The 23,138-nt window shown below is 35.6% G+C and overlaps 3 protein-coding genes across 3 annotated transcripts; all 3 read right to left on the bottom strand.

Moving 5' to 3' along the window:
- Nucleotides 1-2,394: 2,394 nt before the first annotated feature.
- LOC9308959 (protein arv1 homolog) lies at nt 2,395-3,998 on the bottom strand. Its single transcript, XM_021020233.1, has 9 exons — nt 3,894-3,998; nt 3,756-3,803; nt 3,572-3,661; nt 3,447-3,492; nt 3,306-3,379; nt 3,138-3,220; nt 2,981-3,047; nt 2,746-2,821; nt 2,395-2,644 (listed from the first exon to the last, which is right to left on the bottom strand). Exons 1-9 carry the CDS (start codon nt 3,987-3,989, stop codon nt 2,523-2,525), a joined length of 702 nt encoding a protein of 233 aa, XP_020875892.1. The 5' UTR covers nt 3,990-3,998; the 3' UTR covers nt 2,395-2,522.
- Nucleotides 3,999-6,962: 2,964 nt separating this feature from the next.
- LOC9311040 (uclacyanin 1) lies at nt 6,963-8,077 on the bottom strand. Its single transcript, XM_002874927.2, has one exon. It carries the CDS (start codon nt 7,902-7,904, stop codon nt 7,089-7,091), a length of 816 nt encoding a protein of 271 aa, XP_002874973.1. The 5' UTR covers nt 7,905-8,077; the 3' UTR covers nt 6,963-7,088.
- Nucleotides 8,078-21,854: 13,777 nt separating this feature from the next.
- Nucleotides 21,855-22,973, bottom strand: LOC9308960 (uclacyanin 1). Its single transcript, XM_002874929.2, has one exon. It carries the CDS (start codon nt 22,884-22,886, stop codon nt 22,071-22,073), a length of 816 nt encoding a protein of 271 aa, XP_002874975.1. The 5' UTR covers nt 22,887-22,973; the 3' UTR covers nt 21,855-22,070.
- Nucleotides 22,974-23,138: the final 165 nt, after the last annotated feature.

Below are 23,138 nucleotides of genomic sequence, written 5' to 3' on the forward strand. Positions count from 1 at the left end.
TCTGAAGTCATTTGGATGTTTAGCTTATGCTTCTACTTCTCCACATCAAAGACACAAGTTTGCTCCTCGTGCAAGAGCCTGTGTTTTTCTTGGATACCCTACTGGTGTAAAAGGGTATAAACTTCTGGATATTGAAACACATGCTATTTTCATATCTAGACATGTGATTTTCCATGAAGAATTATTTCCTCTCCAAGGTGGAGACATGTCACAGCAGATTCAGAAACTGTTTCCTTATGTGACAAAGATTGTTGATGATTTAGCAGTAGGAGATTCTGCTATCACAACAGAGTCACACAAGGATTCAGAGCAACATGATGTTAATATTGATCATTCTGCAGTAGGAGATTCTGCGTTTATCAATGACACACCTGAGCTAAATTTGGATTCTGAGCAAAGGGTGAGAGTCAGTAATTCTACAGTAGGAGATTCTGTGAATACTACTATCACTCCTGCGCCTGATCCACTGAATGCACCAACTGTAGAAGATTCAGTTGTTGTCAATGCAGACAATAAGCATGGTAGTAAAGATCAATTTGATCTGGTTCTTGATATTACAAGAAAGTCAAAACCACCTGCATATCTGCAGGACTACCATTGTTATAATGTGAGTTCTGATGTCAAATATCCTCTTTGCAATTATTTGTCCTATGACAGGATATCAGGACCATATCTCTTTTTCTTGACGGTCATCACTAAAGAATTTGAGCCTTCAACATATACAGAGGCAAAGAAACACATGGTCTGGATTAATGCTATGGGAGAGGAGTTAACAGCTTTAGAATCCACAAACACTTGGACCATTTGTTCTCTGCCTGCTAATAAACACATCATTGGTTGCAAATGGGTATATAAGGTGAAATACAATTCTGATGGCACTCTTGAAAGACATAAAGCTCGTTTAGTAGCTAAAGGTTACACTCAGAAGGAAGGATTGGATTATGTTGATACATATTCTCCAGTTGCAAAGCTTACTTCTGTCAAGATGTTACTTTCTTAAATGGCGACTTGAAAGAAGAAATATACATGCAGTTACCACCTGGTTATGTTGCTCGACAGGGGGACTCTCTACCAGAAAATGCAGTATGTAAACTAAATAAGTCTCTTTATGACTTAAACAAGCCTCAAGACAATGGTACTTGAAATTTGCAGAGACACTGGAGGCCATTGGTTTTCAGAAGAATCATTCAGATCATACTTTATTCACCATGGTGAAAGGTTCTACTGTTCTCATTGTCCTTGTTTATGTGGATGATATAATAGTCTCGAGTAACAATGATGATGCTGCTGCTTATGTCAAGGCTCAACTGCAGTCACATTTTAAACTGCGAGATTTAGGACCTGCTCAATATTTCCTTGGTTTGGAGATAGCAAGATCTCAATCTGGTATTTCAGTTTGTCAAAGAAAGTATGCTCTTGAACTATTAGATTCTGCTGGATTGTTGGGATGTAAACCTTCTTCTATTCCTATGGAACCAAATTTAAAAATGTCCAAGGATGATGGTGAACTCATTGATAATCCAGAAACTTATAGAAGCATCATTGGTAAATTGATCTATTTGACTATCACCAGACCGGATATTTCTTTTGCTGTTCGCAAGTTATCTCAGTATACACAAGCTCCAAGGGATTCACATTACAAGGCTGTTCTTAAGCTCTTGCGTTACATCAAAGGAACAGTTGGTCAAGGTCTTTTCTATTCCTCTGACCCTAATATGACTTTGTCTGCATTTGCTGATTCAGATTTTGATGCTTGTCCGGATTCTCGAAGATCTGTTTCTGGTTATTGTGTTTTTCTTGGAAATTCACTCATTTCTTGGAAATCAAAGAAGCAAGATATATGTTCACGTTCATCAGCAGAATCTGAATACAGGAGCATGGCTTCAGCAGTGTGTGAAATTGTTTGGATCCGGAGTTTACTGGAAGATTTGCATATTCCTGTTGATAATCCTACTGTTCTATACTGTGATAATCAGGCTGCGATTCATATTGGCAACAATCCTGTCTTTCATGAATGTACTAAACACGTTGAAAGGGATTGCCACACAGTCAAGGACAGAGTTTCTCAAGGAATTCTGAAGCTTATTCATGTACGTACAGAATGTCAAGTTGCAGACATCCTCACCAAACCCTTATATCCTGGTCAATTCAAGATTCTTTTGGGTAAGCTTGGCATTTCGAATCTCTTCATGCCAGCTTAAGGGGGACTATTACAGTATATGAAGATTTGTGAATATGAAGGAGTTAACAGAGACTTAACAGTGTTAATTGTATAATAACAGCACCGTTAACTATTGTATAGCTCATCTATAAATACCCTTGTATAGCTTAACATCAGATTAATGAGAATTGCATATAGTTTTATGACTTCTAATACACCCAAAAGGAGTTGGATTGAACAAAAGAAATTCAAGATCTCACATTTATTTTTCTAAACATATTATCATAGGTGATTTAGACAAAAGAGTTTAAAGACCCTAAAAAAATTATGAGATCACAAGTTAATTACAAAAGAAGGTAGATTACAAGACAGATCCTAAGTGTTTCAAGAACATTGGCCCAGAGATCTGATCCACCAAGAATCTAATTGAGTGTGCAATGAAACACACTGCTAAGCATCTGCTCGTTGCTGATTCAGTCATCACTAGTAATAAATCATGATGAAATAAACAAAACAAACATGTCAGGTACTTGTAAGGTCGATAACTCTATGCACAATCGCAACACAGAGTCAAAGATTCTGACCTTTAAGAGCAACTGCGTTTGATGTTAAAACGAGCATATCTACGATGAAGATCACAGAAACAGGGAATTCCCAGACCTGTAACCAAAATTACATACATACCACATTTTAGCATTTAAAGACCTATATCTTCTTCGGTATCATCGGTTTAAGAGCTTAGCATGGAAGCAAGAAGAAGCTATGTCCATTGGTTATGATATTATAGGCAAGATTTTAAGAAAGTCTTATGAAACATACCGGCATAGCAAATAGAAAGATCTTGATGTAACTCGAGATTAATACCCCCAAAAGAATCTCTTTTCCTCTGCAAATCATATACTAACTTAGACTCAGGGAACATAAGGAAGTGACTTTGGCCAAATTCATAATAAAGAAAACCTATATATATATATACCTTGACATAACCAGCATCATCTTAGCCGCAAGTGCAAATGATAAAACAAAAGCAAAATTCGCAGATAGTACATTGACCAGAACCTGTTAAAATGCTTATAAGTTCATTTACTAACATTGTCATAATCACATTTGTCTGCAATGTTCAAAGGAAGAAAAGAGAACCAACCTCTAGAGATTCAAGAACAAAGCTCATAGACACATTTGATTCGTCATTGGTTCTTCGCAGTAGCAAGCTTCTATCTTTTGAAATTGTTAAAGCCTCTCCAAAATGAGTGTTGTATAGACATATAAAAATCTAAAAGGATACAAGTATCTAGAAGAAGATAAGCTAAGACCAATTTCCACAACAGATGCTGCCAAATTGTTTAAAATCCTCTTAAGATTCATACAGTATATGTTTAAACAGAGATCAGACATAAATTAAAACTGTACCTGAATATTAACAGATTCTTGATTAAACACATTGTAAAGTAAGTGTCTATAAGCCTTAGTTTTGTGAAGAATCAAGTCGATGAAAATAATCTGATTATTATCAAAACACACACAAAAATCAAAACTTGATGCACACAAAAGCATAAAAATTGAAACTTGAAGATAGGGACATTGAGAGATAGACCAATAGCTCACACTCGACGTATTCGTCTGCTACTTCATTGCAATTCTCCTACCACAATTTAACATCAAAAAAAAAAGGTGAAAACTTTGGGAAAATTACAAGTAGAGAGATTAATTAGTTTTGGTAACAAAAGCTTACGCATTTCATGAGGCGAAAATTGCCAGGAGAGTATTGAATGAACAAAGATTTGACCTTATGCCCACACTCTACACACGTCTTCTTCTCTCTCGCCATCTCTCTCTCTGTCTTTCTCCTTCTTCCCGACCGGATCCTTCATTCGGGTTTTAACTTGGGCTATAATGGGCCTTTTTATGGGCTGAAGCCCAATTTAGTTTTCAGACGGCAGTACTAAGCCTATTGTTATTAATTAATACAAGATATTACACTCAGATTATATAATACTAGTGTCTCTGCCCGTGCGTTGCACGGCCTTTTTTCAACAGTTTGAATCTCTCTTTAGATTGGGCTACCATTTACTATAAATGCTTAAAGCTTTGAGATTTGTGATCAAATTGTGTTATGATAATTACAAGAGTTCACTTGTAATATACTGCTTCAGTTCATGACAATTGATATTGTTTATTACTTCAGTAACGTTGGCAAGCGACTGCTTTGAATCCATGTGTTGCTGTCAAAAGCTGGACTTAAGTAATGCGTAGCTCTTATTTCCAATCATATTGGACTTTTATTACAATTTTTTTTTTTGACAACATCCTCTAGTAAACCAAAAAACTACTTATGGATTTGCTAATAGAGAGTTTACAGTTTGTAAATATAGAGTTTATAGTTTTTTTTTTTTAATTTCTAAATAACAGGAATTCCAGAATGCTTATAAGTCAAACCATCGATTTTAAACCGAGGTTAACAACTTTCACTAGGCCTTGGAATTGGACCCGATCGGTTTATTCGGGTTCGGTTTCTCGGTTTTCCGGTTATTTTGGAATTTGAATGCTATTCCGAAACTAACCGACTAAGATTTCGGTTCTGTTCGGTTCGGACACGGTTATCTCGGTTTTTGCAATTTGGTTATTTCGGTTTAGTTGTTTTGGGCCAAAAATGTGATGTCTGTTTTTTTTTGTGGAATTAAGTGTTGGGTCAAAAATGGACTGTCTGTTTTTTTTTTGTGGAATTAAGTGTTGGGCTTTCTCTAAAAAAACATAATTGGGGACAAAAAAAAAAAAAAAAAAACAGAGAAAAAGAAGATTTTGTGTCGAGAAGAAATCGACGAAGCAACAACGACCGACGAACTGATGACTGGAGACACCGGCGGCGAGATCTGTAAGGTGGAGCTCGTGTATAGATCTGAAAGGCGAAGAAGATGATGATGTTCAAAGATGGTGAATCGAAGAAAAAGATGTTGGTGATGGATCAAAGAAGAAGAAGCTGTTGAGTAATAGATCGAAGAAGAAGTTGAAGAAGAAGATGATGAATGATTGATGAATCGAAAAAGAGAAAGAAGATTGAAGAAGAAAAGGAAGATAAAGATGATGATGAATCGAAAAAGAGAAAGAAGAAGAAGAATAAAAGGAGTAATCGAAGAAGATTATGAAGAAGAAGAGCGGCTAGGGCATTATTAGGTTAGGGTTTCTGTATTTCGGTTACCCGTTCGGTTTGCTCGAACCGAACCGAAATCTTCGGTTAACCGAATTAAATTAAAACCCTTTCCGATCGGTTTAACTCAATTAAGTGGAACCGAACCGATTTGTCCAAATCTCGGTTCGGTTCGGTTCGGACAAATCGGTTCGGTTCAAAATCCCAGGCCTAACTTTCACCATGAAGAAGACGACTATGTTGCGATTATGAGTGGAAGGTATGGTTTCTTCTTAGCATGGATATATAATAAATTTTTTAGAAAAACATATTGAATAAAATACGTTCCATCGTAATAAGCTGTCTGCTAAAAGAAAATGAATAATTACATAGGATTTTAAGCTTGTTTGATTGACTAAACAACAAAACACTTCTTGATAGGAATTGAGATTGTAGATAGCGAGTATTGCAACTCAAGCTTTAAAGCACTCATCTGGACCTTGAATGACTCAAAAAGAAAACGTATTAGAATAATTTCGTTATTTGTATGAATAAAGTAATAATGTTACTACTTTATATTGTCTAAGACGATGTAGGACATACCACATATGTTATGCATCATTTCCTAATTGATTGCTTGATGATCCATCATTTCCTATTGGATTTTTCTTTGTTGTAGCTAAGACACGATCACTTCCCTTGTTGATGTATTTGAATAAATACTTGATCGCTTTCTTTGGTTGCACCATTCCCTGAGACAAAAAGAATTGTTTAAGCAACATCAATAAGTGAATCCCTTCTGCAGATTTCAAACATGAACAAACATGAACAATCGATGAATAAAAAAATTATCCAATATCTTTAAGCTGAAGATTAAGCAACTTTGTTGGACCTTCAGCAGTAGTGGTACTCTTAACTTCATTCATCCCAATAGCCCAAACTTCTCCAACGAAGTAAACTTTGATTGAGATGAGGTGGAAGAAGATTAGAGTGATGGTTTTTGGTTCATAATCTAAAGTAGTTGAAAAGCTTACCTTTGAATCAAACGACGGAGGCTTAGTAGAGATAGGGAGAAATTGAGAAACACACCTTTCTAATAAATCACACCGTTCAATTCATTGAGAAATTATTGGTTTTTGATCTCAGAAATCGGGGAATAAGGGTGAAAAGTAATCTGAAAAGAAGATTGATTTTGAGAGATCTGAAACGTTTTTGTAGTTCCATTGTTGAGAAGTGGAAATCGTGGGAGAAGAATGGGTTGCAGTTGTGTCAAAAAGCAAAGAGTTTTTTCGACTGTTTTTTTTTTGGTCTGTTTAAAATTAATTAAAATTTAATTGTTTAAAAAGTTGAAAGATAAAAATTTAAGACTTAGGACAGGTGTCAAATAGAGAATGTTGCAGTTTCTTGAAATTTACTTGTGATTTATTAGATAAGGATGTTGCGAATTTTAATCCAAGTCAATGTGAATTTTTAAATTGTACTTAGGAATTCGTAAATTTGATGCTATTACATTAGTTTAGTCTATTAGGTTTCAACTTTGTTTTTTTTTTTTTTTTTGGTTTAGTTTTTACAAAAAGTCACACATAAATATTCTCACCAATCTACTTCAATATAAAAAATATTTATTAAACTTTACATCAGTGAAAAATAAAAACCAAAGAAACGAAGCAAGAGAAAGAAAAGAAAAAACTAAGAAAGAAGAGCAATGTTTAACTAGTAATTGATTAGAGAAACCATAATTAGTTAATCTCAAACCAAAACGGAAACGAAAGTAGCATATGCTTGACTACTTGATACAGACGCTTAGTGATGATTGAACGTGAAAGAGTTTAACCACCTTGTGAGACGTTCTAAAGGTGACAACTTTGGAACATTGGGTGTTGGTCCAACCACAACTTGGAGCTTAAGTCCAGCCTCACAGTGACCTGGCTCTGAGCTAATGAAATAATGGATTCCTGGTTCGGTGAGCTTTATGAGATCGTGGCCTGTCTTGTGCACGGCTACGGGAGAAATCGGGTCGCAGTATAGGAATTCAAGGTCGCCGCTGATCTCGAAGACATCATTGACTTCGTTGTTGTATTCGAAAAGGAGACTGTCTCCAACATGGAATTGTTTCTCTTTACTCCACTGGTAATAGAACTCACTGTCGTAAACGCTCCATCTTTTGGAGTCGCCTACCTTGTAGATATTTCCAGACGGAAGAATCTTGCTCGGTGATGGTGGAGGAATCGGACTCGACGGGTCATGGGTAACAAGAACGTCCAGCCTCTGTCCCGATGTACATTGAGTATGGTTTGAGGTGATGAAGTAGTAAGACCCTGGTTCCTTTAATGTTACAACATCGTGGCCTGTGTTGTAGACGGCTTTAGGGAAAGAAGAGTCACAGAATTCGTACTCCAAACCGCCGGAAACTTGAGTGACATCGTTGAAGTTACGATCATATTCAAAGACCAGGGAATCTCCCACGTGGAACTCCTCACGGTCGGTCCAATTGTCGTCTTCCTTAGGGGCCCATCCATCGGAGTCTCCCACTTTGTGGACCGTTGCCGAACAACAACCCAACAGAACCGTGAAGGTTGTTATCGCGAGCAAGAAGAAGCCGAAGATTCTTTTGGCCATGGTTGGAGGAAAAAATTGAGAAGCGAATAAGAAAGATTGTGGTGAGATCTCGAACGAGCAAAACCGAGAGAGATATAGTAATTGTGTTGTGTTGATGAATGATGAGTTGTGAAGAGAACGTAGCCTTATATAATGTTTTGTAAGTCCTAATCCTTCTATGATTTTATTTTGTATATTCACCTCTTATCTTCAATAAAATAAACACGGTTTGAGATCTCTTCTAGCTTATTGGTTTTCGGATTAGGTTTATCTTTTTTCTTATTAATGAATTTAATCAAAAATTTATTTTATACATTCACCTCTTATCTTCAATAAAAAAACACGGTTTAAGATCTTTTCTAGGTAAGTATTTTCTGATTAAGTTTATCTTTCTTCCTATTAATGAAATTAATCAAAAATTTATCCTATTTTCACCACTGATATAATTGGAAATCTATTTTTTTTTTTTTTGTTGAAATGTGTAATTTATAAAACAAAATAGGAAACTATGTACAAGAGTTTTGTAAGTAGCTAATAAAAGATTAAGCTAAAACAGAGCAATACATGAAACAGAGCTAAGGCCGGACCATGAGCCATCGTTGTAGTAGAAAGCGTAGCCGTGGTTTCTTCGGGTAATCAAGAGAGGAGATCCTATTACGGATTAGCTTCTCACCATTACGAATCAGCTGGGCTGTAGACATACCACCATTGTCATGGATTCTAGCGTTGCGATCACGCCATAGAATATAGACCGTCACTTGAAAGTACAATCGAACAAGAATATCTCGTAGATGGTCTCCCGAATGGTTTTGAATCGCATTCACTGTGTCTGTCCAGTCTGGAGTCATGTGATGTCGAAGAAGCTTCCCCGCAAGCGATGACCAAACTGTGAAAGAATACGGACAAGCAAAAAATAAGTGATCCCGTGTTTCATCTCTTTCACGACAGAAAACGCAAGGTTGATTTTGTCCCCATAGCCGCATTCTTGCCCCCGTAGACAGCCTATTTCTGATTGCAAGCCAAGATATGAAACCACATCGTGGGATGCCTTGTCCAAACTAAATTAAATTTCGCCAAGGAACTTGAGGATGATGTTCACGAATCTGATTCCATGTCTTCTGCGAATGGAATAGGTCCACAAAATCATCCGTCTTAATTCTCCACAGAAACTTATCCTTACCTCGTGAAACATGTGGCAAAGGAGTAGTTCTGATGGATTGCACAAGGGTGTAGAGCTGAGCGAGTACGTCGAAGCTGCCAACCCGCAGGACCAGTGGCTTCTTGTACCGTTGCATATAGAGGAACGCCAAGGAGACGAGGTCCTGATGGTCCCGTGATGTCAATTAGACGACCATGCTGCAGCCAAGAATCAAACCAAAATAGAGCATTCTCTCCATCACCAATCTCTACACGGATGTAAGGCTGAACCTCTTCACGGAGTTTAAGAAGTTTTTTTCCAAATCCATGAACCCAATGTTGATATAGGAGCTGCCCAAAAAGAATCTCCCTTCATTAGATTTTTCTTTGTCCATGCCACCCATAAAGATCCTGACACCGTGAATAAACGCCAAATTAGACGATAAGCAAAAGCCCGGGATACATCACGCAACCGCCGAAGTCCCAGCCCGCCTTCGTCTTTTGGTTTACACACATCAGTCCAAGCGACCTTAGCACCTGAGGATAAATTAGGATTTCCCGACCATAGAAATGCACCACACATTCTTTTTATCTCATCAAAACAACGAGCCGGTAGGCGAAAAACAGAGCACCAAAAGTTAGAGATGCTAGATATGACTAAGGAAATCAATTGTAGTCTTCCCACATAAGAGAGATGCTCACTAGTCCATGAGAGTAGTCGAGATCGAATCTTATCAATAAGAGGTGCATAGTCATGCGCCGTCATTGATTTAGTAGTAAGTGGCAAACCCAAGTAACGGATTGGTTGAGATTCAATAAGAATACCATGAGTAGCGGCTGCCTCTAGGAGATCATGTTGAATCCTTCCACCAACATACATCGCTGATTTATTCGCATTAATATGTAAGCCTGACATTCGTGCAAAATTCCCAAAGACCCGAAACGTCTCTTGCAAAGAAGATGACTTCCCGTCTGTGAAAACCATAATGTCATCAGCGAAGCCTAAATGAGTAACATGGACATGATCACAACGAGGATGTCGTCCAATGGTGCCACTTGACGCTGCTCTATTGAGAAGACAAGAGAGAACGTTTTGGACCATCACAAATAGGTAAGGTGATAAAGAACATCCTTGGCGTATTCCTCTACTTCTAGGAAAAAAACCCTCAAGCTCTCCATTAACAACCACCGAGAATGAGGCAGTAGATATGCATGCATTAATCCACCGTATAAAAACTTCCTGGAACCCCATAGCTTGAAAAATAGACATAATAAAAGACCATTGTACCGTATCAAAAGCCTTCGATATGTCAAACTTTATTGCACTTCTAGGAGCTATAGAGTCCTTGTGATAGTCTTTTACTAGTTCAGTAGCCAAGAGAACATTTTCCAACAGTAACCTCCCTTTCACAAACGCACTCTGATTCGGCTCAATAAAGTCTGGAAGGAGTAACTTTAGTCTATTAGCCAGGATCTTTGAAATCACTTTGTATAGCATATTACAGCACGATATTGGCCTGTAGTCCTTTATCGTAGCAGAAGTAGCTTCCGGATTCTTAGGGATGAGAGCAAGCAAGGTAGCGTTCACCGACCGCGGCATTTGGCCAAAGAGAAAGAATGACTGAACTGCGACAACAAAATCATGCACGATAATACTCCATGCTGCCACATAGAACTCCTTTGTGTAACCATCCAGACCACAAGCTTTACCCGAAGGGAGAGAAAATAAAGCTTTTTGAATGTCTTCATTTGTAACCGGCCGAACAAGCTCACAGCTTTGAGTCGATGAACATCTATAATTCAGTAAATCAGAGAGATAATCCTGAGAAACACCTTCATAATCATCTACTTCTGCTTGGAGGAATTCTCGAAAATGCCGTGCAGCTTCAGCCTTTATTTCATTTGAATCAGTGAGAACAGCCCCTGTATCCAAAGTTAAACTACGCACAGCATTGCGTGAGGCGTTTGCTTGTGCCACACGGTGAAAGTACGTAGTATTCTGGTCCCCACATTTCATCCAGTGGATACGTGACTTTTGATGAAAAAACTTCTCTTCCAACAATGCCAACCTCTGCCATGTTTCTGAAGTCTCAGAAAGGACTGCTAAAGTCGATGCTGTAGGGTCCAAGAGAGCTACGTTCTGGGCTGTGCAATAGGCATCATAAGCCTCCGTAGTTTTCCTTGGCAAATCACCAAACCTGGACTTATTAAGCATCTGGAGATGAGACTTTAGTAATTTGAGCTTTCGGTGAAACAGAGACAAAGCTACACGAGAATGGTAGAGTGGTGGAGTTTCCATCCAGACTTGAGCCACTGTTGGGAGAAACTGCTCGTGAGTAGTCAAGAAGTTAAAAAACTTGAATGGTTTGCGATATTGAGAAGTGGAAGTAGAAAGATGAACCATGCACCAGGAATGATCAGAGATACCACCCGCTTCGAAAGCCGCATAGGAGTGTGGAAAAGATTGGAGCCAATCCGATGTAACAAGCGCCCTATCCGGCTTCTTACCAATAGGGTTTGAATCCTGATTATTAATCCAAGTAAACTTAGGGCCAGCAGAAGATAGATCCCCAAGCTCACAAAAAGAGACCGCATTCTGAAAATCTCTCATCCCTGTTGTGTTGAAAGCATAATCTAGTGCTCTAGAGTGGTCCGTCATAGATAAAATTTCATTGAAATCTACTAAGACAATCCATGGCAGGTTCGGTTGCAAAGACGTTGATTTTAAATGACACAAATCAGCCCATAAGGTTCTGCGATCAACCACAAAATTTGAGGCATAAACAAAGGAGCAGAGGAAGTGAATTCCGGAACTGACCACCGTAACAAGACATGAAATATGTTGAGCACTCTTGAGAATAGGAGTTATCGAAACATCAGAATTCCAGCAAACCCATATACGTCCCAGCCTATGAAAATCATAATTTGTGATTGAAGACCAGCCTGGCAAAACTGAACTAATAATAGAGTCTAAGAAATTCTCTTGCACCCGAGTTTCCAAAAAACATCCAAAAGCCGGCCTTACTGCTTGAATCCAATTACGAACTGCATCGTGTTTGCGAGGCATATTGAACCCCCGCATGTTCCATGAAAAAAATGACGTCATTACTTCCGTGAGGAAGTTTTTTTATGTCCTTTAGCCCCTGGTGCTAGTCGATTTATAATGGCCTTAGGAGGTCCCCTGGAACGGCTACGGTTACGACTCGAATTTCCTTTGGCTTTCTTTGTTTTCTCAGTCTCAAAAGAAGTATTCACATCCTATAGACCCTCCTCTTGATTCTCAGTTTCAACCTTCTCACCATGCTCTGTTTCTACTAACTCGCCTTCTTCTTTCTCCTCCACAATATTGTTTTCCACAACTGGTTTTCCAGTGTCAATTTGCGAATCCGGAACTTGCGCGTTCTAGGCCTGAGATTCATCATCCCCCTCAACTTGCAGGACACGAAAACCGCTTGGTGATACAGACTTTACGACTGGCTCCTCCGCCTTTTTTGAAGTAGATAGAGACGCACTCCCACTGTTTCTCCTCACAACAGTCCATTGTTGTTGCTGATCCTTTTCTTCCGATTGGACCGACAAGTGTTCAATCTTCTCAACATTGTTAGTGTTACTTGGCTGCAACGGAGTAGTGTTCTCGCGATCTTGAAGCAGGCGTTGACCAAGTTGCTGCACTATGGTGTTGGTACCAGTTCCCCCTTCCTTACTCTTCTCAGACGCACTTCTCGGACTCTTTGCTAACATTTTCACCTTCTCAGCCCTAGTACAATCCTTTTCTTTATGTCCCCAGGTGGAACATAGCTTACACTTAGGAGGTAGCCATGGATAACTCACAGTAACTAACATCTCTTCTCCCTTCTCATTGGTGAAACTTATCTTTTCAGTCAAATCAGACTGTAGATTAACTTCAACCAAGGCTCTAGCCACATCAAGACGGAGACAACGCTCTGTTTTGGGATGAAGCTTCACAAATTGTCCCACAGTACTAGAGAGCAACTCTAGTCCCTGATGAGAGAACATGTAGCCTGGAACATCCCGTAAATCTATCCACATAGGCATCGCAGAGAGATCCGGTGGAGCTTGTGCAGCCTCAGGGTTCCATTCACTGACAACCAAAGGTATATCAGTGATATGCCAGTACTTCCTTTTCAGGATACGTTCACGGGCTTTGGCGTTTGCAACGCGGAACAGTACCGCAGTCTTGTTTAAGATCTGCACATCAATCTTTGCCGATTTGTCCAAGATAGTCCAAATGCGATTGACTGTTGCGTGAATTGTACCAACGTGAGGGACATCTCCCATGAAGTGCCCGACAATAAAATTCTTCCACAATGGCAACGCATCTACCAAAATCTCCTCAGGGATGGAGATCCGTGCCACACCATTAGTAACAACAAAATCCGATTGAACCTTCACACCAGAAGCTGGAACTTCCTGAACCACTGATGTCCACGATTCCTTTTGAGAGAGCGGGGTCGTGTGCGCGAGACTTACGTGAGGAAGTGACGAGGAACTATCTACCAGGGGCGGGAGCGTCCCCATTGCACCGGCGGAGGCTTACCTTGCAGAGGAAGAAGCGATGAGCCACCAGCCCGATTTTTTTTTTTACCCTATTGGATCCTGAACTTGGATATCTATTTTTCTTGTTTATGGAACAAGATGTATATATCTTATCAAGTTATTTTTAATTTTCGCCCAAAAAAAAATCAAATTATTTTCAATTTTAGGAGTAATTTTCAATTTTCAAATGCAGTGTTTTTTTTAAGCATGCCTTGAACTTTCTTTCTTTTTTCTTAGTTTTACTAGGTTACTAGGATTTAACCTGTGATACACCACGGGATAAATATTTATTTTTATATATGTATTAGATTTCAACGATTTTCTAATTTCGTATTAAAGTTATATCTTTCAAATTTTAGCATTTCTTAGAATAAACCGTGGTACATATTTTATTTAGTATTAAAAGTTATATATTTGTAGGTACCAAAATAGATTTAACACTACCATATAACTCATTATATATCTGACTAATGATAATTCATAATTCTAACACGCCACACCTATTCATTAAATCTTATAATTTTATCAAGATAAAATATAACTTTTACAACTAATTGTTTTATTAAATCTAAAGGATCATCTACTGAAGTTTTTTTTGGAAATATTTGATGAATTGCTTCGTTTTCCTACATAAACAAAACATTTAGAATCGAAATTAGCATATAACTAAATCCTGACCCGCACGTACGTGCGGGGTTTCATATTTCAAAAACATTTCTTACAAATTTTTATATAATATAGATTATTTTATTGTTTTTATGATGTATATTTTAGTGTATTAGATCAATATCCACATGTACGTGCAGAGATATTTTTTTTAGAAATTGTTATATAGATTTTAAAAATATAAAATATTTTGTTGTGTTAGTGAACTTTGTAATAATATAGATATTATAAAGTTAGAGTAATGAACGAAATTTAGTTGCGTTAGTGCATAGTTATATTTTAAGATTCGGACCTACACGTACGTGTGAAATTGTATTTAATATAAAATTAAGATATTATTTAGTTGCAAAAGTTAAGTGATGTTACGTTTTTATTTTCTAAACTATTCAAAACATTTCTAACAGTTTGATTACATGTGTTAAATAGGATACATATTCGGTTTAGTTTGGATTATTTCATGTATATTAGCTAGGCGTAACTATTTTGGAACAGGAAACCTATCCCGTCTTGTATATGTCATAAATTTTTCGTCCCATAATCCGTCTCGTATACGTGAAATAAAAATATTACGGTCCCGTATCTGTCATAAATTGTAACTAAAAACGTACGTATAAGGTTATGTGTGTAAACAAATTTATTTTATATAGTGCTCATAACACAAACTCATACCAGTTGAGTATTAAGTTTGATTTTTAATTTATGTTTCCCTGCCATCCCGTCTCGTAATTCTTATTCTCATTTCATTCCATTAAAACCATGTTCCAAATTCTTGTTTGCTTACTTTAAAATACCATAAAATACATACTGTGAGTTTTGCGGATTAATATGTATGATGTTAAAGTTACAAATATTTTAACAAATTTATTAATGTTTCTTTCCTTAGCTAAGTTTTGCATATTCTTCTTTTCATTGTTTAATCATAATTAGTTCAATATTTGGACTAAAAATAAAAGTTTTAGATACATCTATAAAAGAGATATGCTATTGCTGCATAATTTGTGTTGAATGCAAAATATATAATTAGTTTACATAATTTCAAAAACTGTGTGCAATATATTATGGATTTATTTAAGGAAGATCTGAGTTGAAAAGAAAAAAATAAAACACAAAATATTTCAAAATTAATATGTACATTCTATTGTTTAGATTTTTTCAAAAATTGCTCTAAACGAAAACCATTATGATAATTACTTAAAATTTATTATTATTTGAGTTTATTTCATAGTAAAAATAAATATTTGTTAATATTTAATATGGTTTTTTAGAAATTATGAAATAAAATTTCGTTTTATATTTCAAAATTTGTAATAAAAATATTATAACAAAACTGAATATTAAAATATTTGCATTTAATTTTTTTACCAAATTTTAAATTCAATCTTAAAATCTTCCTTAAATAATATTTGCATCTAGTTATTATTTAAGGAAGATCTGAGTTGAAAAGAAAAAAATAAAACACAAAATATTTCAAAATTAATATGTACATTCTATTGTTTAGATTTTTTCGAAAATTGCTCTAAACGAAAACCATTATGATAATTACTTAAAATTTATTATTATTTGAGTTTATTTCATAGTAAAAATAAATATTTGTTAATATTTAATATGGTTTTTTAGAAATTATGAAATAAAATTTCGTTTTATATTTCAAAATTTGTAATAAAAATATTATAACAAAACTGAATATTAAAATATTTGCATTTAATTTTTTTACCAAATTTCAAATTCAATCTTAAAATCCTCCATTGATAAATCTTTTTAAATGATAGTTTTTTTTAATTTTGAATTAAAATGATATTATTTTTATTTGTATTTTTGATATAGAATAGTCTATTAGGATTGGTTTAGAAAAAATCTTAGTTGGATATCAAATCTTAGTTTTTCAATTCCTATTGGTTAACAATTTTTAAAAAATTAATTTCAAATTTTCGTTTATAATTAATAAGAGAGAGAAAATTAGTTTATTTTTTTGGAAATTAATAAGTATTTAAAAGAATTAAAATATTTTTTATTTAAATATATTAATTTTGTGATTACTATTGTACCTTTAATGAAGTTATTTAAAAACACTAAAAACCAATGACATTTTTTGTAATTCTTTACCCTTTATAAGGTTATTTATTATCCAATGCTTCCCAATTAATAATATAGATAGATATACTACATATATTCGATTTAGATAATTTACATGAAAACGAAACATGAGCCCATTAACATATTTTTCTATATGTAAGAATAATACCAAAAAAATCAAAGCAAACTCTCAAAAATGAGTATAACAACAAAATCAAACAAATACATACAGTCAGACCTTAATATTAAACAACAGAAGAGTATCTCGAGTGGGATAATAGATCACTGGTCAATATATATCTATATATACATTTTTGGATCACAATTAGCAAATAAATCCTGAAGTTGAGAAGTATTTACAATGGCATGCCATTAGCATTAATTATTTAGATTTGTTTTATTTAAGTAAAGATTTTTAAATGAAATTCATTTCTCATATATTTAGCAAAAGTCTATACAAAATCTTTCTTTATCTATCTATATATACATTTTTGGATCACAATTAGCAAATAAATACTGAAGTTGATAAGTATTTACAATTGCATGCCATTAGCATTAATTATTTAGATTTGTTTTATTTAAGTAAAGATTTTTAAATGAAATTCATTTCTCATATATTTAGCAAAAGTCTCTACAAAATCTTTCTTTATCTATTTAAGTAAAGATTTTGAAATCAAATATGTTCTCAACAATTTACCAAAAATCTCTACACAATCTTTTTAAAAATCTTGACTTAGTTAACTTCTGATTTTTATCTGCAAAAAAAAAAATTAATAGTAACGAGTGATGTAAAAATCGGGAATGTTGATATTACAATTTCTTCTACTTCTTTTTTTTTTCATATAATGAAAATTATTTTTTAGGGATACTTTCTCAAAACCTCTAAATAAAACAAAAAGTTTCAAAAGATAGCTTCTCTTTTGGCGGGTCGACACGCAAACCCGCAACTCTCTACGGGCTTATCCGCATGAACCTGCGACCCGTAGTGGATAAAAATATTATTCCAAAAAAATAACAAATGATGTTTAATTTTACGGAACGGGGTTATATGGTGCAACGGGTTTAGATCGATATTAATATTAAACAATATACTATGGATGAAATCTTAGAATTAAAAATCATAAATTTAATTATAAAATCAGAAACACTAAACAAAATAAACAATATTAACAAAACAAATACAACTTAAAATTTTGCTAAATAATTTTTTAGTTATAAAAAAATCGATCCGCGGTGTACCGCGGGGTAAAATCTAGTAAGAGTTCATGATCAAATATTTCGAAAACTAACCAAATGAAGGCAAATAAACCCCTACACAAAAAACTGTCTTGTTAAGAAATTTTTTTGATAAAAGCAAGCATGAGAACGACATATTAATGTTTATGTGTGAAATATTGTCAATCTATTGTCAATATATATATATATATATATATATATATATATATATATATATATAGATATTGTTTATAAGATATTTTTAGGTCAAGCCGTTGGGTTTAATTTGCAAATGAATAATTAGAGCATTTAATTTTATGTTCACATATAAAAACTCTAGATAGGAATATTACCTTTAATTTCTCACAAAGATTTGGTAAGCAGTTTTGTTATTATTAGGTAGGATGCGATTTGTTTGTAGAAGACTTTTTTTAATATATATATATATATATATATGGTTGTTTCAAATTTTAGAAATATCCCAAATCGATATCCATCTAACAAATGTATGAAATCTTTATTTTATTTAGATTTTATGATTTATTATTAGAATTAAATCAGCTTATTTGTTTTCCATTTTTGTTTTTTGTTTTTTTTTTTTTTTTGTCGGCAATTCATTTGCATTAAAAGCCCAATGGGCAGATACAGAAGGAGCAAAAACCCAGGAAGATTACAACAAAAGTTAACGGCCCAATCTAATCTAAAACAAATGCTTTAGCAAAAGACACGTGTAGGATATGTGTTTTGCTCCATTCCACGCGTCAAGTCATCAAGCTCCACCGTCAACGATCGCCATACACCGCACGAATCCGATCAGCCGCCGCCGATCAGCCCAAGAACGATGAGAATCTTCCATCCTTCTGTCGTTCTCAGATCCTGTCCAAATCATCGAGAAACCTCCGGATCTATTGAAAGAAACCGCTTCAAAACTTTTCTGAGCAACACCATCTCCGAGGAAGCTCCACCGCTTCCCACACCCAACTTGATGTGGTCTTGTCTTTGCTCTTACTTCATGAGCAAAATAAAGCGACGAAGATATTACTCCACGAAAAGATTGGAGAGATCAGATTGGATTTTGAAGAAAAACAGAGGCATCGATGGCACGAAGGAAAAGAGAACAATACCTCGCAAGAGCGAGAAACAAAAAGCCGGACAAAGACGGTAAACTAGAATCCGACAGCGGTCGGAAATTATTTAACTCGTTCAAAGACGAGAGTATATACAACTCCGGGGAAGACCGGAATCAAAACCAACGAGAAGCTTCTCTGATCTAAAAGATATGGAAATAAATAAGAGAGAAGAAGCTTTTTTGGTTCGCCGGTTAAAATTCCGGTACACCGGAAATCGCCTTCTCTCTCTGAAAGATAGGAGTGAGATAAGAGAGAGATTTTCTCAATTCTTTCTTCTTCCTTTTTTGTATCAATGTTTGTTGAGTGCTAAATCTTTTATTTAATTTTTTAAAACTAAATAATAAATGACAATGACATTCTCTTGTAAATAAGTGTCAACTCTAGGATTTTAAACATTCTCTTGTAAATGCTAGAGTTACTTGTTAAAATTGTAACTCTAGCATTTAACGAATCCTGAACTATCTAGCCGGCTTCTTTATCTCCGGTTTCAAAGTCTCTTCCCTCCAGCAGACCAATCTCATGATTAATAGTTTTTCATCATAATTCACTTTTGCTTGATCCAAGGCTTTTTGTTTCTCTTTACTTTCATTTCTCAGTTTTGATTGCGAGAGAGGCAAAGCAGATCGATTTTTAATTTGGCATTTTCTAATTCTGATTTTTTCTGAACAAGAGATGAAAAAAACTCAACTGTTCTCAACCTTTCTTGTTTGTAATCCTAATTTATGTGACGATCCTTCCACTTTGTCTTTTGTGTTTTTTGCTTCGCTTCGTCTAGCCGCTTTTGTGTGTTTGTGTGTAGTATCAATCGTTTTGTTAGTCATTTTTGTGTGCGTTTTATATGTTACGGCATTACTCATTTTTGTGTGTTTCGTTTAGTGATTTTGGTTTTTGGTTAATCATTTTTGTGTGTTTGCTCTTCAGCGATTAGGGCCCCCAATTTTTTTATTTTGGTTTATGGCAATGAGGTGCTTCGTCTAGCGATTGTTTGGTCTTCAGCGAATTTAGCATTAGTCAAATTTTATGTGTTCATCTAGCGATAGTTTGGTCTTTCACGATTAAGTTGGCGTTAATTAATTTTCTGTGTTCCGTCTAGTGATTGTTTGGTCTTTGACGATTACGTTCGTTAGTCATTTTTGTCTGTTTTCGTGCTTTGTATGCTCTCTACGCTCCCTCTCTCTCACACGTCACCGATTTTCATCTACATCCTATATACTCAATACATCAAAATAAACAGAATTACATACAAGCTGGTTAACTTCAAAAGGTTGGCCAAGTGATGGAGAACTCTGAAAAAATTAATCAAAATCAATCATCATTAGTCATTACAATTTTTGTACATGCATTATTCCAAAAATTAATAAATCATTTTAGACAAAACCAAAAAACCTTCTATGTTTTCTTAACACATCTAAATTCCTTAAATTTTTGTGTGAGTCAATTTTTTGTGTCGCTAGGCAACCGTTCGGCAAGTTTTTGTGCTTCGTCTAGCGATCGTTTGGTCTTCGGCGATTATGTTAGCGATAGTCAAATTTTATGTGTTTCATCTACCGATCGTTTGGTCTTTCAAGATTAAGTTGGCGTTAGTCTATTTTGTGGGTTTTCGTCTAACGATCGTTTGGGCTTTGGCGACTAGGTTCGTTAGTCATTTTTGTGTGTTTTCTTGTGCTTCGTTGCTCTCTACGTGTGTTTTCTTGTGGTTCGTTGCTCTCTACGCTCCCTCTCACACATACACACACACTCACACCCAATACATACATCTATGAATACACACACACACTATCACACCCTATACATACACACACACACTATCACACCCGTCACCGATTTTCATCTACACCCTATATACTCTATACCCCTGTTCTAAAAATCCCCGCCTAGCCCCGATTAATCCCCGCTTAATCGCTAGGCCCACCCTATCCGCCTCGATTAATGACTAATCCCCTAAAAAATCAGTAACCCGATTATTCTCCGCCTAATCCGATTACTTCCCACCTAATCCGATTATTTTCCACCTTATCTTATATATCCCGATTATTTTTTAGATTGCAAGTATAAAAAAACCTTTTATTTTTGTTATTCAATCATTTGAATGGGGAGTTTGTGATGTTTTACAATAACTTGTGTTCAAATTTTAATAAAAATCATAAATTTGTAATAAAAATCATAAATTTTTACAATATTGGATTAATATATTTTAAAAATATTAAAATAACCCTAAAACTAATCCCCGATTAATCCCTGATTTTAATCCGATTTTCCGATTAATCGCTAGGCCCATGCCGAGCGCCCGACTAGCGCCTAGCGATTTTTCAAACAAGGCTCTATACATATCCATCTTTCATCAAAAAAAAAAATTACATACATACACAATTGGTTAAGTTCAAAGGTTGGCCAAGTAGAAGATGGAGAACTCCGGAGACAGTCCCTAGGCTTTGTATCCTCCGCAAAATTTAGTTAAAAACTTAAAATCAATCATCATTGGTCATTACAATCTTTTTTCCACCTTGTCAACAGTTTTTATACATACATTATTATAACTACGTTACTTCAAAATCCAAATATGAATAAATCATTTACACAAAACCAATTCTTTCTTTGTTTCTAACGAAATGTTTTTCAAAAAAAACTTCTATGTTTTTCTTAGACAGAACATATCTACCTAAATCATTCTCACATCATTAAGTAAAGACTCGCATATATAACTAAAAAAAATGTGTCAATAACCTGATTTTCAGTTTATTGACACATTTTTTTTAGTTGAAGTTACTAACACATAGAGCTGTCAAAATGGGCGGACCGCCCATGGACTGTCCGTGTCCAACACCTAATGGACCAGTCATGGACAAGCCCATTTTGACATGGGCGTTAATGGGCATGGTAAACAGAGTAATTAGCAGAGACTAACAAGAATCTTCTAATGGTAAACAAACTAGAGGAACTAGATCAAGAGTATTTAATTTACCTGTAATATGATGCTTCTATGTTTGTTTCTGTTGTCGGAATGAGAACTCAAGTGGAAGAACAAAACTAAGAGGATAGAAGAACAAAGAGTGTAGTTGACGTTTGTAAGAGGGAGGATTCAGATTTTTGGGTTTAGTTTTCAATAAAATTCAAACATAATGCAGATAATGAAACCAAAACTAGAGTTATTTCACCTCTTGTTGTATTGAATAAAATATTCTCACCAATCTACTTCAATAAAATAAATTTATTATAACAATGGGAAGGAACTCCACAGTTTTTACACAAGTAAAAAAGTAAGAACTAAAGAAACGAAGCAAAAGAAGAAAAGAAAGTAAGAAAGACTAGCAATGTTTAACAAGTAATTGATTAGAGAAACCATAATTAGTTAATCTCAAACCAAAACGGAAACGAAAGTAGCATATGCTTGACTACTTGATACAGACGCTTAATGATGATTGAACGTGAAAGAGTTTAACCACCTTGTGAGACGTTCTAAAGGTGACAACTTTGGAACATTGGCTGTTGGTCCAACCACAACTTGGAGCTTAAGTCCAGCCTCACAGTGACCTGGCTCTGAGCTAATGAAATAATGGATTCCTGGTTCGGTGAGCTTTATGAGATCGTGGCCTGTCTTGTGCACGGCTACGGGAGAAATCGGGTCGCAGTATAGGAATTCAAGGTCGCCGCTGATCTCGAAGACATCATTGACTTCGTTGTTGTATTCGAAAAGGAGACTGTCTCCAACATGGAATTGTTTCTCTTTACTCCACTGGTAATAGAACTCACTGTCGTAAACGCTCCATCTTTTGGAGTCGCCTACCTTGTAGATATTTCCAGACGGAAGAATCTTGCTCGGTGATGGTGGAGGAATCGGACTCGACGGGTCATGGGTAACAAGAACGTCCAGCCTCTGTCCCGATGTACATTGAGTATGGTTTGAGGTGATGAAGTAGTAAGACCCTGGTTCCTTCAAAGTTACAACATCGTGGCCTGTGTTGTAGACGGCTTTAGGGAAAGAAGAGTCGCAGAATTCGTACTCCAAAGCGCCGGAAACTTGAGTGACATCGTTGAAGTTACGATCATATTCAAAGATCAGGGAATCTCCCACGTGGAACTCCTCACTGTCGGTCCAGTTGTCGTCTTCCTTAGGGGTCCATCCATCGGAGTCTCCCACTTTGTGGACTGTTGCCGAAAAACAACCCAACAGAACCGTGAAGGTTGTTATCACGAGCAAGAAGAAGCCGAAGATTCTTTTGACCATGGTTGGAGGAAAAAATTTAGAAGCGAAGAAGAAAGATTGTGGTGAGATCTCGAACGAGCAAAACCGAGAGAGATAGTAATTAATTGTGTTGTGTTGATGAATGATGAGTTGGGAAGAGAATACGTAGTCTATCACTATTTATATTCATTAATAAGACTGTTTATTTATATAATGTTTTGTTATTCCTAATCTTGCTATGATTATATTTTGTATATTCACCTCTTATCTTCAATAAAAAAAACACGGTTTGAG

Source organism: Arabidopsis lyrata, assembly GCF_000004255.2.
Source record: "Arabidopsis lyrata subsp. lyrata unplaced genomic scaffold ARALYscaffold_6, whole genome shotgun sequence".
NCBI classification, from domain to species: Eukaryota; Viridiplantae; Streptophyta; class Magnoliopsida; order Brassicales; family Brassicaceae; genus Arabidopsis; species Arabidopsis lyrata.

Coding starts and splice junctions, on each gene's coding strand:
- LOC9308959 (XM_021020233.1), bottom strand. CDS start 3,989: ATGGCGAGAGAGAAGAAGACGTGTGTAGAGTGTGGGCATAAGGTCAAA. Junction 3,221..3,305: donor TTGTTCTTGAATCTCTAGAG/GTTGGTTCTCTT, acceptor GCATTTTAACAG/GTTCTGGTCAATGTACTATC. Junction 2,822..2,980: donor TCTTTCTATTTGCTATGCCG/GTATGTTTCATA, acceptor TTTTGGTTACAG/GTCTGGGAATTCCCTGTTTC.
- LOC9311040 (XM_002874927.2), bottom strand. CDS start 7,904: ATGGCCAAAAGAATCTTCGGCTTCTTCTTGCTCGCGATAACAACCTTC.
- LOC9308960 (XM_002874929.2), bottom strand. CDS start 22,886: ATGGTCAAAAGAATCTTCGGCTTCTTCTTGCTCGTGATAACAACCTTC.